This window comes from Epinephelus lanceolatus, chromosome 18, assembly GCF_041903045.1.
Source record: "Epinephelus lanceolatus isolate andai-2023 chromosome 18, ASM4190304v1, whole genome shotgun sequence".
Classification (NCBI taxonomy): Eukaryota; Metazoa; Chordata; class Actinopteri; order Perciformes; family Serranidae; genus Epinephelus; species Epinephelus lanceolatus.
Window position 1 is genome coordinate 36,165,702 of NC_135751.1, and position 14,460 is coordinate 36,180,161.

The 14,460-nt window shown below is 39.3% G+C and overlaps 2 protein-coding genes and 1 non-coding gene across 3 annotated transcripts; all 3 read left to right on the top strand.

Annotated features, from left to right (window-relative positions):
* Positions 1 to 1,179: 1,179 nt before the first annotated feature.
* On the top strand, positions 1,180 to 9,361 carry chadla (chondroadherin-like a). The gene is made up of 11 exons (XM_033645510.2): positions 1,180 to 1,444; positions 2,829 to 2,987; positions 3,155 to 3,349; positions 3,444 to 3,599; positions 3,717 to 3,862; positions 5,964 to 6,202; positions 6,309 to 6,574; positions 7,691 to 8,027; positions 8,139 to 8,491; positions 8,598 to 8,764; positions 9,000 to 9,361. The coding sequence occupies exons 2-11, from the start codon at positions 2,829 to 2,831 to the stop codon at positions 9,307 to 9,309; spliced, it is 2,328 nt and encodes a 775-aa protein (XP_033501401.1). The 5' UTR covers positions 1,180 to 1,444; the 3' UTR covers positions 9,310 to 9,361.
* A 297-nt stretch (positions 9,362 to 9,658) lies between these two features.
* trnaq-cug (transfer RNA glutamine (anticodon CUG)) lies at positions 9,659 to 9,730 on the top strand. Its single transcript has one exon. It is a non-coding gene; the product is annotated as a tRNA-Gln (tRNA).
* A 133-nt stretch (positions 9,731 to 9,863) lies between these two features.
* On the top strand, positions 9,864 to 12,980 carry rbx1 (ring-box 1, E3 ubiquitin protein ligase). Its single transcript, XM_033644229.1, has 5 exons — positions 9,864 to 10,019; positions 11,445 to 11,523; positions 11,702 to 11,772; positions 12,537 to 12,622; positions 12,813 to 12,980. Exons 1-5 carry the CDS (start codon positions 9,942 to 9,944, stop codon positions 12,823 to 12,825), a joined length of 327 nt encoding a protein of 108 aa, XP_033500120.1. The 5' UTR covers positions 9,864 to 9,941; the 3' UTR covers positions 12,826 to 12,980.
* The last annotated feature ends 1,480 nt before the right edge of the window (positions 12,981 to 14,460 follow it).

Below are 14,460 nucleotides of genomic sequence, written 5' to 3' on the forward strand. Positions count from 1 at the left end.
ACAAACCCACCAGACTCCATTTAAATAAACACTAATTTAAGTGTGTATAAAGGCAGCACATTGTCACATCTAAATGGGTGAATTAAGGGTTTATTACAACCAAACCAGAGTGGGTGATTGTTGGGACAGTGAACAGAAGATTTTTGCGAGGTTTATTTTGTTTCTGTCGACTTTGTTTTTAAAACAAGGTGTTTTTATGATATACAGAGAATTAATAAACACAGAACCAGTGGGGACACAAAGATAACCCCACCTGTCCATCAACCCAGAAACAAACGAAATGAGATGTAACATCCTTAATTCAATGTCCATATGTTGGAGGTGAGGAGTCCTTTCACTTACATAGGATGAGCCTTCTGGTCTGAATGAATTGATGAATTAATCATTATTGTCATTACACAAAATAAAATAGTAAAAGGATAAGATAGCAGCAGCAGCAGTGATAGACACGTGCATGTTTAACCCTGTGTATTATGGTGGAGCAATAGAGGGCACACCTCTGGGATAGAAGCTGTTTTTCAGTCTATTGTTTTTTGATTTGATCGTCCTGAACCTTCTGCCAGATGGTAACAGTTCAAACATGGAGTCACCGGTGTGTGTAATGTCTGTGAGGATACTGTGGGCTTTCTTTTTGAGCTTGTTAGTGTAAATAATATCCAGTCCAGGGAGTTCAACCTGATGATGCGCTGTGCCGCCTTCAAAGAAGAGACAATGTCCGCCTGGGCTCTGTTTCTGGCGACTTTGAATTAAGTGTGCTTTACAATGATGAAATACTCTTTATTTAAATGGAGTCTGGTGGGTTTGCTGATAACAAATTCAGGGCTGTGTCTGGTTAAACAAAAGGTTTTTTACTGTAGGGATCCTTTCCATAATGTTGTCAGACACTTCAAATAATGATTTGAGCATGTCAGTGGCAAAAAGAAACACTTGAAGTGGATGTAAATTGACAGTGTGAACATGCAGGTGGTCACATTGCAGCCTGTTCATCTCACTCAGTGCTGGGTCAGTTACAAAAGTTGTTCCCATTAGTTACTACGACACAACATCAAAAAAAGGATCCAGGTTAAGAAATGTTGAGGTTACCCTGTAACAGTGAGTCTATGGAGAAAGCTCAGGTTTTCTATATTTGTTCTTGTTTCCTGATCTAATTTGTTTTGTGGCACTGGAGGGGTCAAAGAAACGAAAAGCCTTGATGCTACAAACCAACAGTTGCTCCCTGTGTTTCAGCCTCCTATCTGGACAGAAAATGTAAAGCCAAGGTGTTAATTTGCAGTGAGGGGGCTCAGGGATCAGGGGTCATGTAGAAGAATTTACCAAAGCCTTGCTTGTTAGCCTGCTGCACCACAGACAGTAACTGCTGAGCACACTCAGAGGGAAATTAAAAAGTCAGCGGCAGATAACTGAAGTCAAAACCGGCTGTGACAGCGTGGCACTCTGCTTGAAGGTAAGACAGTTATTTTCTTCAGTGAGTTTGTTTTTTGTTTTTGAGGTCAGACTTTTAAGTTTTTTCTCGCAACATTTTTCACCTGATGAGATGGTCTCGTGCAGATTTGAGGTATTGAAAAGTAAATACAGTGTTTGAAAATCAACAACCAAAATATTTTATATATTTAACCAATCTGTTGCAACATAAAGAGACAAATAAGTCGTCAGTAATTCAGGTAGTAGTCTGAACAGTTAAGCATTCATTATATGTTTAATTTAAAACGCTGTTACGTTCTCTAAGCACTCAAATTTGGTGGAGCTTGTGTCTGCTTGTACAAATACTTGGTGAAGAGTTTTGACAACAGCTTTAAGTTTTTCTTCCCCAGTTTTGTTTATTGAAAATTTCAGAGCATACATGAATTAATAATTCAGTGTCTTAGGTTTTAATGCCAAGTAAATATACATATGTTAATATACATACGTAAATACCTACATGGAAAGATAGAGAAGAATAATAGTAATAATAAAGGTTAAGTGAAGAGGACATAGTAAAAAAAATAAATCAATAATAATGATTAAAAAAAATAATATCAATGTTTTAAATAAAATCAAAGATAAAAATTAAAAGAAATGGAAGCAATAGAATTAAACTGGAGTTGAAATTAATAAAAATACATGTAAAAATATACATTAAAAGAGAACTTAATAACAAATAAAGGAGTAAATAATAAAGATAATAATAACCAAATTTGAAATAAAATAAAAATGAAATAAATCAGATGTAATAGTGATACAACAAGACCAAACTTACGATTAATTAGAAATAAATAAAAAACAATTTACAGTAAAAAAAAAAAATAGAAATAAAGATAGAGTAAATAATAAGGATAATAAAAATGAAGTAAGGACTTAACAAATAGAGAAACAAATAATAAAATGAATAACATTAATAATATAATCACTAAATTTGAAATAACAATAAAAAGGAAATTAAGTGCAGATGTAATAGTGACAAAAATATCTGGAGTAACATTTAATTAAAAATAAAAACACAAATTATTGTAAAAAAAAAAAAAAAAAAAAATACCGTAGAGATCATAATAATGTTAATGAAAATTGAGTAAATAAGGAGTTGATAACAAATAAATAATAATAATGACTGGGGCGAAAAAGATAAAAATGGTATTAAAAGAGAGACATGATAATAGTGATACAAAAAATAAGGTAAAAATTCATTGAGAATTATAAAATAATAATATAATTAAAAAATACAATGAACAGTAAAAAATTAACAATAAAGATAAATGAACAACACCATATTTTTCTTGAAGATAAGGTGTATTTGTTAAATGTTTACAGCTTTGACTTTTTAATCATATTTCTAACATATTTTATTGGCACAGATGCATTTCTTCTCTGCTGCCTCCTTCCTGCTGGTTCTGGCGCTGAGTTTTCCCGCTGAAGGAGGCAAATGTCCCAAAGTGTGCAGCTGTGACAGCAACAAACTTACAGTCGCCTGCGTTGGCAAGAACTTAACGGAGATTCCTCCGACAATAGACGAGGTGAGGATGTCTTTTTGATGCATTTTAGATGTTTCTTCAGTTTGAATCCTTAACCATCCTAAATAAATTAGGTTAAGACCTCTTGTATGCCACTCATACTGCTGTACAGCTATAGCAGCAAGAAGATAAGTGTCTTAGGTACCATCTGTGTTCTGTCGCTCTTACAGATCACAGTAAAACTTGACTTGAGGAACAACAACCTGCAGGTGCTGTCCAGGGGGGCGTTCATCCTCACGCCCTACCTCACACACCTCAACCTGCAGCGCTGCAACATTATCAAGGTGAAGGAAGGCGCTTTCAGGACCCTGGGTCGCCTGGTCTCCCTGAATATGGCCTACAACAAAATTGACATCCTTTACCAGGTGAGAGGAGACTGAGTTAATATTTTAAACATTTTACAAACACATATAAGGTTGTCTGATGTCTCTTTCCCTCCTTCTCTACCTCCTACCTCAGGAGTCTTTCGACGGCCTCTCCTCCTTGAAGGAGCTGCACCTGGACCATAACCGTGTGGAGGAGATCCAGCCTGGAGCCTTCACACAGCTGGGTTTCCTCAACATGCTGGCCCTCACACACAACCAGCTGGTTTACATCCCCAACATGGCCTTCCAGGTGCACAGATTTATGGGATTAGACTTTTTAATATCAAATACAAATGCAGGAACACACACATGAAGTGCACACACTCCCCGGTGATTTATAATGTTTGGCATCTGACTGGTCTTGCAGGGCCTGAACAGTATCAAGTGGCTGCGTCTCAGCCATAACTCCCTCAACAACTTGGCCCCTGAAGCCTTCACTGGACTCTTCACCCTCAGCCGCCTCAGCCTGGACCACAACGAGCTGCAGTTCTTTCCCACTCAGACCATGACCAGGTGAGACCACCTGAGGGATCATTATGGGCATTATGCAAGTATAATTTTAATATCAAATGGGGCTTATGACCTCTCATCAGTGTCACTATAGGAACAAGTGCAGCAGCCTTTTACTAACAAGAGGTAAAGTTATTTTAGCAAACAAACCTGATTATATTATCACTGAAGATGTCTTACTGATATACTGACCAGTATGAGACTGGTAAGAGAATGGAAGCTCCTTTCCGCGAATGTGTTGAAAAAAATCTTGATAAGAAACATTTTTAAGATGAGTTATATATCAAAATAATGAGAAACTTTAATCAAATAATGACTTTATTCTCAGAAAAATAATATGGAAAATATATTGTCACAGTAACTCAAAATAATGAGCAACTTTCTTGAAATAATGAGTTTGTGTCTCCCAAAAAAAAAAGAGATCTTTGTAAAATAAGGACTTTATTCTCAAAATAATGACTTAGTATTTATAGATAATGATTTAGTGTCCAGAAAATAATGACTTAGTATCTTAAAATTATGATACAATTCTTGAAAAAATGACTTAGTATCTAAAACATATTGACTTAGTAACTCAAAATAATGAGAAACTTTCTTGAAATAATGAGTTAGTGTCTCAAAAAAATCAAAAGTTCTTTAAAAAATGGACTTTATTCTCTAAATAATGACTTAGTATCCAAAAACTATCACCTTAGTAAGTTGAGATAATGACTTACTATCTCAAAAATTTCTCAGTATCCAGGATATATTGAGTAAGTGTCTTAAAACAGTGAGAGGATTTCTCAAAATAATGAGTTTTTTTAAAATAAGGACTTTGTTCTCAAGAAGAAAAAGACTTAATATCTCTACATAATGGTTTAATATTAAAAAATATTGACTTACTTGAACTTAAAATACTGACTTACTATCCTCAAATTATGATAAAATTTCTTAAAATAATGATACTGACCTAGTAACTTAAAATAATGAGAAACTTTCTTACCATAATGAGTTAGTGTCACAAAAAAATCAAAAGTTCTTTAAAAAATGGACTTTATTCTCGAAATAATGACTTAGTATCCAAAAATATTGAGTAAGTGTCTTAAAACAATGAGAGGATTTCTCAAAATAACGACTTGCTATCTCAAAATAATCAGAAATTTTCTTGAAAAAATGAGTTAGTGTCTTAAAACAATGACGGTTGTTTTTTTTTAAATAAGGACTTTGTTCACAAAATAATCACTTTATTTATCTACGTAATGGTTTGATATTCAAAAATATTGACTTAGTAACTTAAAATAATGACTTGGTATCTCAAAATAATAAAAGACTTTCTTGTAAAAATGACTTAGTATCCAAAATATATTGATTTAGTGTCTCAAAATAATGACAAATGTTATTAAGGCATTATTTTGAGATATCTAAGTTATTATTTCGAGAAAGTGTCTGATTGTTTGGAGATAACAAGTCATTAATTTAAGATAAGTCCTTAGTTTGAAAGCGCTTCTCAGTATTTTGAGACACTAAGTCATTATTTTGATAAGTTTCTTCTTTCTGATGTCACTCATTATTTTCTCATCAATAGTTTCTCTTTATTTTGAGATGTTTACTCATGTTTACTCTGAGACACAAAGGAATTATTTTGCAAAAGTTTCTCATCAGCTGGGTCGCCATTCATTCAGAAGTGAGGGGGACATTTTGGAGTAAGACTATTTCTTTGAATGATTTATTGAAATATTCTCTCCCATTCAACTGCGCTTCTCCCTAGTCGCTAATGAACCAAACCAAATAACCAAAAACACTTGATGACTAGGAAAAGAGGTCATCTTTAACGTCAGCTAAATGCCATTAAAACCACATAACTCAGCTTACATGGTTGTACATTTTTGTTCAAACATACAGCACATCCTCCCCACTCTGGGCTTAGAGAGGCAACAGAGGGAGCGTGCCTGTCTGCTGTGATGACAAAAGAAGCAGCAAGTGTGAACCTTGCCCGCCCACTCGCATGCATGTGATTTGGGGCTACATAGAATTGACTGAATTTTACCTGAATCAGTACCTCATCATTTTTAACCACTCCAGCTTCATGACACTAAGGATGCTTTACTCTCCTCTCCTTCTACAGACTCCCTGAGGTCACGCGCCTGGACATGAGCCACAACCCCATGACCTACCTCGGGGAAGAATCCGTCTCCATGGCAAAGCTTACACACCTCCACCTCGACCACATGTCGCTTCAGGACCTGTCAGATCAGGCTTTGTCCCGCGCCCCCCTCCTCTCACACTTGGACCTCAGCCACAATCAGCTCCGTTACCTGGAGCCCCTCTCAGGCCCCAAAGAGCTGACCAGCCTCAACCTGACAGGTACAACTGTGTTCTGACACTTTTTTATTGACACAGATTTAGACATGGAAGATAATCACATACCATGTCTCTTCTTTAATACATCCATTACTTATTTTTCTTAAAGGCAACCCAGTGTACTGTAACTGCTACATGCGGCCCCTGAGGGAGTGGGCGACTGTCGGTGGTGTGAAGCTGCTGGGAGCCTGCGCCGGACCACCTCACCTCTCTGATGAGCCGCTGCAGGCTGTGGTTCCTCTGGACCTGCGCTGCCGCAGCAGGGGGGAGGCGCTGCATGACGAGATCGAGAAGGAGGATGAGAGCACAGGAAGCACCCCACCAACAGCCAAGCCCAAACAGAAAGTCAAGTGTCCAGTTAACTGCGACTGTGATGTGAGTGTTTAACAGTCCAGCTCCAACATCAGCTGCTCTGTAGAAAAATGACAGATTTTTAGATTATTAGAATATATTTTAGATATGTATCTGTATATACATTTGTTAGGGGATTTGTTGTTTTTCAAATAAGCTGATTGTCCTTTACCTAAAAACATATATATATATATATATATATAAATAGCTTTAATTTGAAGGAGTACATTGATTGTGAAGAACAAAGCATTTACTGGAAAGAAATGGAAATGGTAAATGGACTGTACTTGTATAGCGCCTTTCTAGTCTTTTGACCACTGAAGTCACATTTACCCATTCACACTGGTGTCCAAGACTTCCATACCATACAAGGTGCCAGCTGCTACTCAGTTTTTGACACCCTCACAGTCCGATGGAACAGCCAATTTGGGGTTCAGTATCTTGCCATGGGATACTTCGACATGCAGACCGGAAGAGCTGGGGATCAAACTGTCAATCCTCGGATTAGTTGGAGTACCAGCTTTATCATCTTTACCACAAGCAGTCTCAAGTTTAAAACCACCACAGAGAGGCCTCCAGTTATTTTCGTGAGGGGTGCCAGTGGTCCAGCAATTTTATCAGGGTGGCCAAGGCCCCCATGAATATAATAGAGAACCTGATATAGCATTGGAGGTGGGGACTGTTTAATCCTCCGCTACTGTGAATGGGGATAAAATTATTTAATCATGCAGCTCTTCTTGATATTTGAAATGTTATTGGATTGAATGGATCAGTTCCGAAAGTGAAGCAGGTTATTTTGCAGGGGCTGTGACACTCAACAAAAGGTATCCACTGATTTACGGACGTCTCTTTTACAATGTAAGTTTATGGAAAAAAGTCTCTTTGGGCCCAAAGTCATCACGTGACGGACCTAGAAGTTGTATTTACATGGTATGGCCACTATGTAATATTGGCTTTGAAGTCTGGCGCTGTTCCAGCCACCCCTTGGCAGTGACCCCGACCGAGCACCGCAATACAGACAGACAAATTAAGCAACTAATTTTTCAGTAAAACATCTGAATGCTTTGTCAGTCACCTTTTATAAAAATCCCAATAAGATGTTTGGTTTTTTATACTCCACTGTGATCTGACCCTCCCCAGATTGAAGCCCAGCACGCCACATGTGAGGCTCAGGGTCACACCAAAGTCCCACGAGGCTTCCCCACCAAGACACAGCTGCTCGACCTCCGCAGTAACCACTTCCACTACCTCCCTACCAACAGCTTCCCAGGCACCAGCCAAGTTGTTTCTCTTCACCTGGAGTTCTGCAAAATCCATGAAATCGAAGGCGGTGCCTTTCGGGGTATGAAAAACCTGTTTTACTTATATCTCGCTGACAATGACCTCACATCCTTGGACCCTGGAGCTTTTACTGGAGCCACCGAGCTCACGTATCTTCACCTGGAAGGGAACCGACTGGTGCAGTTCCCTGGATCAGGTGAGTGGTAGTCTGGCTGCAGTTACAGGAATATACACTGTAATTATGTGTGTGAATAAACAGTAAACTAAAACACATGATATTCTCTGTTTCTTTGTGTCTCCCCTGTAGCTCTGGCAGTCTTACCAAATCTGTTTGTGTTACACCTGGAGCGAAATGCCATCTCCAAGCTCGAGCCCACTGGTCTGCTGTCCTCAGTAACGCCTAAACTCAGGGAACTTTACCTGACCAATAACACCATAACGGCTGTTGCCAAGGGTGCTCTGGATTCTGCTTTCCTGGGTACACTTCACCTGGATTCCAATCAGCTGACAGAGATGCCGACCCAAGCTCTGTCTGAGGCCTCTAACCTGGAGGAGCTCAGCCTGTCTCAGAATACAATTCGCTGGGTGGGACCAAACGTGTTCAAGCCAATATCCCAAAGTCTGAAGAGGCTTTACATGGATCACATGGGCGTGGAGAAGGTTCCCTATGTCTTAAGTGTTCCATGCATCATAAAGTTTATTTTATTGTCTTTTTTTCAATCTATCATGTTAGCTGATCAGCTCTTTAAATTGTATCACCATCCAGATGTCCAGGGATGCTCTGGCGGGGTTGGGTCCAGGGCTGAGGGCTCTGACTCTGAGAGGAAACCAGCTGGAGGAGCTTCCTGACCTGAGCCCACTCACCAGTCTGGAGGTGATCGACCTGCAGGACAACCCCCTGCTGTGTGACTGTGCTCTGCTGCCGCTACGCAGGTTAGCGCAGACTTTCCCTGAATTGATAAATTGAAATTGATTTAAAGGAAAACATCTTCCCCAAATGAAAATGGGTATATCAATTACTCATCACTGACACTGAATTTGTGAAGAAAGCTTTTCTTGCATGTCTCCAGTTGGTAGTAAGATTGTGAACTTGCATCACTGCTTCATGATCAGGGGGGTAAAGCTACAATAATTATCTGACTGTGTCTGCCCCCCTTCTGTCTCTCAGGTGGATGGAGAATGTAAGTTTGGAGGTGATCGCCACATGTGGTCACCCTCTTGAGCTCAGAGGTCAGAGGGTCAGGGACATCCAGGTCTTCACGTCCTGCCCAGAAAGCAGCTCTCCTCCAGGTGAGAAGGTTGCCGTGGCCCCTGGCCCTCCAAAAGCGAAGAAAGCAAAATCACCCAGCCTCTCCAAGGCCCCTGGAGTCAAAGCAAGGCCTGCAAAGCTCAAAACTAAACCACTGAAACCAACCAGGAATAAACCTCAGAGGAAACCAGCAGCACCAAAAGTGACAAAGAAGAAGAAGACACTGTAACTGTTTTTATTTTATTTTATTAAATGCTCTGTGTGGAATTTAATAAAAGAAAGAAGCAACCTGAGACCTCAGCCTGTTCCCTTCCTAATCTTGAAGGACATATACATGTATAACAGGGTTTGTTTGACAGATGGAGTCAAGATAGTCCCATTGATCATTGTTACCATTATTACCAAGGCCATCTTTTATTTCAAAGTGAGAGCTACAGTGAAATAAGATCACCATACACAACCAGCCCCAAACATGGGTTCTGTACTTTTATAAGAAACCTGTGTGGCCTAAGCACGTCATGAAACACAGAGTATATAGACAACTTTATGATGTCATGAGTCTCCTCATGGTGCTATGTGGTTCCATGGTGTAATGGTTAGCACTCTGGACTCTGAATCCAGCGATCCGAGTTCAAATCTCGGTGGAACCTGAAGTTTTGCTTTGTCCTCCATTTTATATGCCAATGAAATGTCAAATGCTGCAGTTCTTTTAAGCAACATAGAACAGCCAGCTCCTCTCCAGAATGACCGTATCACGACACAAACGACTAAAATCCCGGATTAACACACTAAATACACTGACGGAAATCGCTGTGTTTCTTCCGGGTAACTCAAGCCTCACGCGAAACTTCTCCTTTCAAGATGGCAGCAGCTATGGATGTAGATACGCCAAGCGGCACAAACAGTGGAGCTAGCAAGAAGCGATTTGAAGTAAAGAAGGTACGGTTTCATAGAGTGACTCGGTGTTTTTGTGTTAAGAACCTGTATTATCTTCCAGCAGCCACAAATGATCGTTAACACATCTCACAGCCACTAACTAGCTAGCATACCCGTTAGCTTTCTCGCGCTAACTCCCTGTGGCTTGCCGATAAGGCTGTAGCTAGCTAGCTGTTAGCCTGCTCCAAATAGCTAACTCCCTGTAGCTTGCCGATAAAGCAGTAGCTAGCTGTTAGCCTGCTTCAAACAGTTAACTCCCTGTAGCTAGTAGCTAACTAGCTGTTAGCCTGCTCCAAACAGTTAACTCCCTCTAGCTAGTAGCTAACTAGCTGTTAGCCTGCTCCAAACAGTTAACTCCCTCTAGCTAGTAGCTAACTAGCTGTTAGCCTTCTCCAAACAGTTAACTCCCTGTAGCTTGCCGACAAGGCAGTAGCTAGCTAGTTAGCTGTTAGCCTGTTTCCAAACAGGGCATGAATTTGCACTTCTCTTTTTAGCTATAGCTAAAAAATATACGTAGAGTCTTTAGTGAAGTGACGGATATCACTAACCCTTATCACGATGTAATTAACAAAACAGAAAACAAATCCCCATGTTAACATTAAACCTTGAGTAACGTTAAACAACAAAGCTCTTAACTCTGCGAGCTAAGTTAGCTTAGCTAAACCTGATTTCCGTAGATTGACAGCCCCCGCAAACAGTCAAAAACTGGAATTACAAGACTTCTGTGACTTACTTAAACTGTAATATCGGACTACAGGTCAACCTTAAATAAGGTGTGACTGAATTTTGTGCTTAACTCTCAACAAAGTAGCCGCTAACGGTACCGACTGATTAAACATTTTGATTTGGGAACCCGGCTTTCATGACTACGTTCACCAATTAACATTAGCTACGGTATATCAATAAGATGTAATGATACGACAAGGTGATGTTGCAACTCTTATTTCAGTCAAGCTCTTGAGTTTGTATTTCAGTATGAGGTATGAAAGAAGCAGAGATACTATGCCTTTTCTATTTATAAATTAAATGGCATCTGGCTGAAAATATTAGAATAAGTACAGTAATGTAACAGTATGAAGCCAAACTGTTTTGTGTCACATCATTCAACAGCCCCCTCTACCTACCTACAATTTAATTTCTTTGATTTGGTTCATAAACTCCCAAGTAAAATCTTTCCTATTGACATTTATCTGTAAAGATGACCATCAGGTCAAACATCTTGGGCGCTACTGTTCACTTTCTGTTTCCATATTGTCTGCTGCTTAGATAAGACAAGAGCATATTAAAATGTTTTTATCTGAAATATGAAATGTTGACATGTGTTGTGAAGCTGTTCATTCACTCTGTTCACACCACTGTCAACAAGTCCACTTGCAATGGAAGTGTTGGTCAGATAATTTTTGATTGTGACTCTGATTTTCCCACCAGTGGAATGCTGTGGCGCTGTGGGCGTGGGACATTGTGGTGGATAACTGTGCGATCTGTAGGAACCACATTATGGATCTCTGTGAGTTCGCTTCCACACAGCTTTGGATTCTGACACAAATTGGACTATGAATGTCAAATGACTTTCAGTCATGGCAGCAGCTTTGACAACAAGTGTTAGGCTCTGACTTCCGTTCATCAGACTTGTCAGTGTGTTTTGTGAAATTGCATTGTTGACAGATTTCTCCCTCTCTCCTCAGGTATAGAGTGCCAGGCCAACCAAGCTTCTGCAACCTCCGAGGAGTGCACTGTAGCCTGGGGTGTCTGCAATGTGAGTCTCTACCAGCCTCTAACATATACATGTCTCTGATCGGGCCAATTATGGTTGTCATTTTTTACCCTTCAAGTGCAAAGTGGTTCCCAATAACAGCTTTTCACGAGGCCTCTGGTGTATGTCAGGTGAAATCTAACTTTTAATGTTAACATCACAAACAAAAATTGTCAGAAATTTCAAGAGATGGATATCTTAAATCCTTTGAAAATAAAACCAAAGTTGTCTGCTTGGCTAGATACGACTTGGGCTAAATCTGATTTTTTTGCTCTCGTGTGACATGTTTGATTTTTTTCAGAGTATTGTATACACACAAATTCTATTTTTTGCCTTTGTTTTCTCACCCTCACCCTAAACATATGACAAATTGCTGTCCAACCTCTGCAGCAAATCATTTGCAACATTAACGCTTGTAACACTGTGTCGTTCATTTTTTACCCACATGCCTGTCTCTCACACGTGACTATTTTTGTCGTTCCAACACGCGTATGTGTGACGTTATTGGTTGCTGTGAGGCGTTTCGGGGCAGAGATCTGTCCACACTGATGTCAAACCTGTGTCACTTCAAACATGAATGTTAACAGTCTTGCCAGAAATGTTGGACTGGGAGAAAAAAATCTGAATCAAGCATTAAATCCTGTAATTAAAAGATAGCCTTGGTTAGATATCTAATTAGTTATTCATTTTGACCATGCAGGTTTGAGATAAATTTACATTAACAATAGACAATTAAGTTATACAGTGCATGTTTTTCTCTCCCCCAGCATGCCTTCCATTTCCACTGTATTTCCCGCTGGCTGAAAACGCGACAGGTGTGCCCTCTGGACAACAGGGAGTGGGAGTTTCAGAAGTGAGTATCAGCAGTTGTAGATTCAAATATAACTCTCGAAACTGTAGCACAGATGTATGGCCGTGCATTGAATCTTAGTTTGGCTACAACTAATTTCCTCAGACAGTAAAAAGTTGTGAACATTCCTTTAAGTGAACATCTGTACTGACAGAACATCCTCTCTCTCTCCTTGTTTGTCATGTTTTCACAGATACGGACACTAGCTGTATTATTGCTGATCTATTTCTTGGCTGCTACAAGCATCATCCTTACTGTTTCCCTGTTCACCCTGCTTGTAAGCCTAGTTGTTTTACGCTTATGTCTTTGTTTTGGTATGTTGTAAGTACACAAATAAACAATAATGTTGTCACAAATCAAATCTTGTTTTACTTGTACAGACAGTAGTTTTAGTTTCTGGCGGTTCAGTGTGCTGGTTTGTGAAGCAGGTTTGGGCTGCTGAAAATAACATGGTTCATCATTTACTTTGATGTGTGTGCAAAGACTCATTCACAGCTTGGTTAAATGGTAACTTAGGTATTTTTCAACCTGGACAGTATTTCCCATGTTTTTGTGTTTAAGTGACCGATAGAGACAACAGTTGTTATAACTGGTCCAGTATTGAGTGAGACCACTGCAACCAGCAACGAAATAGACTGCAATGTCTCCACTTGGGTCCACTGGAAGTGTATGTTTTTCCTGACAGGCTCAGATTGTTATTCTGTCTGATGAAATTACAGAAAGGATCCCTACATAGATAGCCCCCGTAAAATCCATTTTGTTTTACCAGAAAGAGCCCCAAAACAACTAATGCCAAAGCCACCAGACTCCATATAAATAAACAGTAATTTTAGCGTGTATAGAGGCAGCATAGTTTCACATCTCACTGGGTGAATTAAGGATTTATTACAACCAAACCAAAGTTGATAATTGTTTGAAAAGTGAAAGGATAAAGCAAGACTGTTTTTGAGTTTTATTTTATTTTTGTTGACTCTGAATTAAATATCTTATATGCTGATAAAATTAACCGCTTTTTTTCAATGGAGTCTGATGATGGTGATTTCAGGGCTGTTTCTGGTTCAACAAAAAGGGAGTCTTAAAAAAGGTCTACCTCTGTAGGGATCCTCTCTATAATGGTGTCAGACACTTATAACAACCTGAGCCTGTCAGTGGCAAAGACGAGCGCTTTTAGTGGGTGTTAATTGATGGTGCATTATTAACTATTACTAACATTTTATTGCAGCTTGTTTCCAACTTAAAAATATGTTCCCGTTAGTCACCTCGACACAAAAACATGGTAGAAATATGGTCCAGGTTGAAAAATAGCCAACCTACCCATTAACAGTTAAATTACATTTTGGTGGACAAAAAGCTGCTCGTTCAGATCAGCTCTGACGCAGTGATCCAGGTCAGTAATCCTCTGGCTGTAAGACAGATGCTCTGTGAGGATTACATGTCCTGGTGACCCACTCTCTATATACTCTCTCTCTTATACTGCAGCACCTGGAGGGACTTGCCTGTATACTCAGGGTTTCTGTCAATCGGACGAAGAAGTAATTTGTTGATGCACCTCGGCCTTTAGGAATGAATGATTTTGACATTTTGTCAACCAAAATGATTGGAGGGAAGAAAAGTGGCAGATTAATCAATAAAGGTTTGGTAACAAGAATTTGAGTTTGTCAACAGAAATATTTCAAATTCAGCTGGTTTACCTACAGTTGAGCTTTACACTGCCCCAAAACTTTTCTCCGTTAAACAGATGAGAACCTGCAGTAAAAATTAGTGTGTTGAGCGTGTTGTTCTGTAAAACTAGTCTGGTTTGTACAAGATGACAACTGAACTAGAGAAGAACATCAAACCTG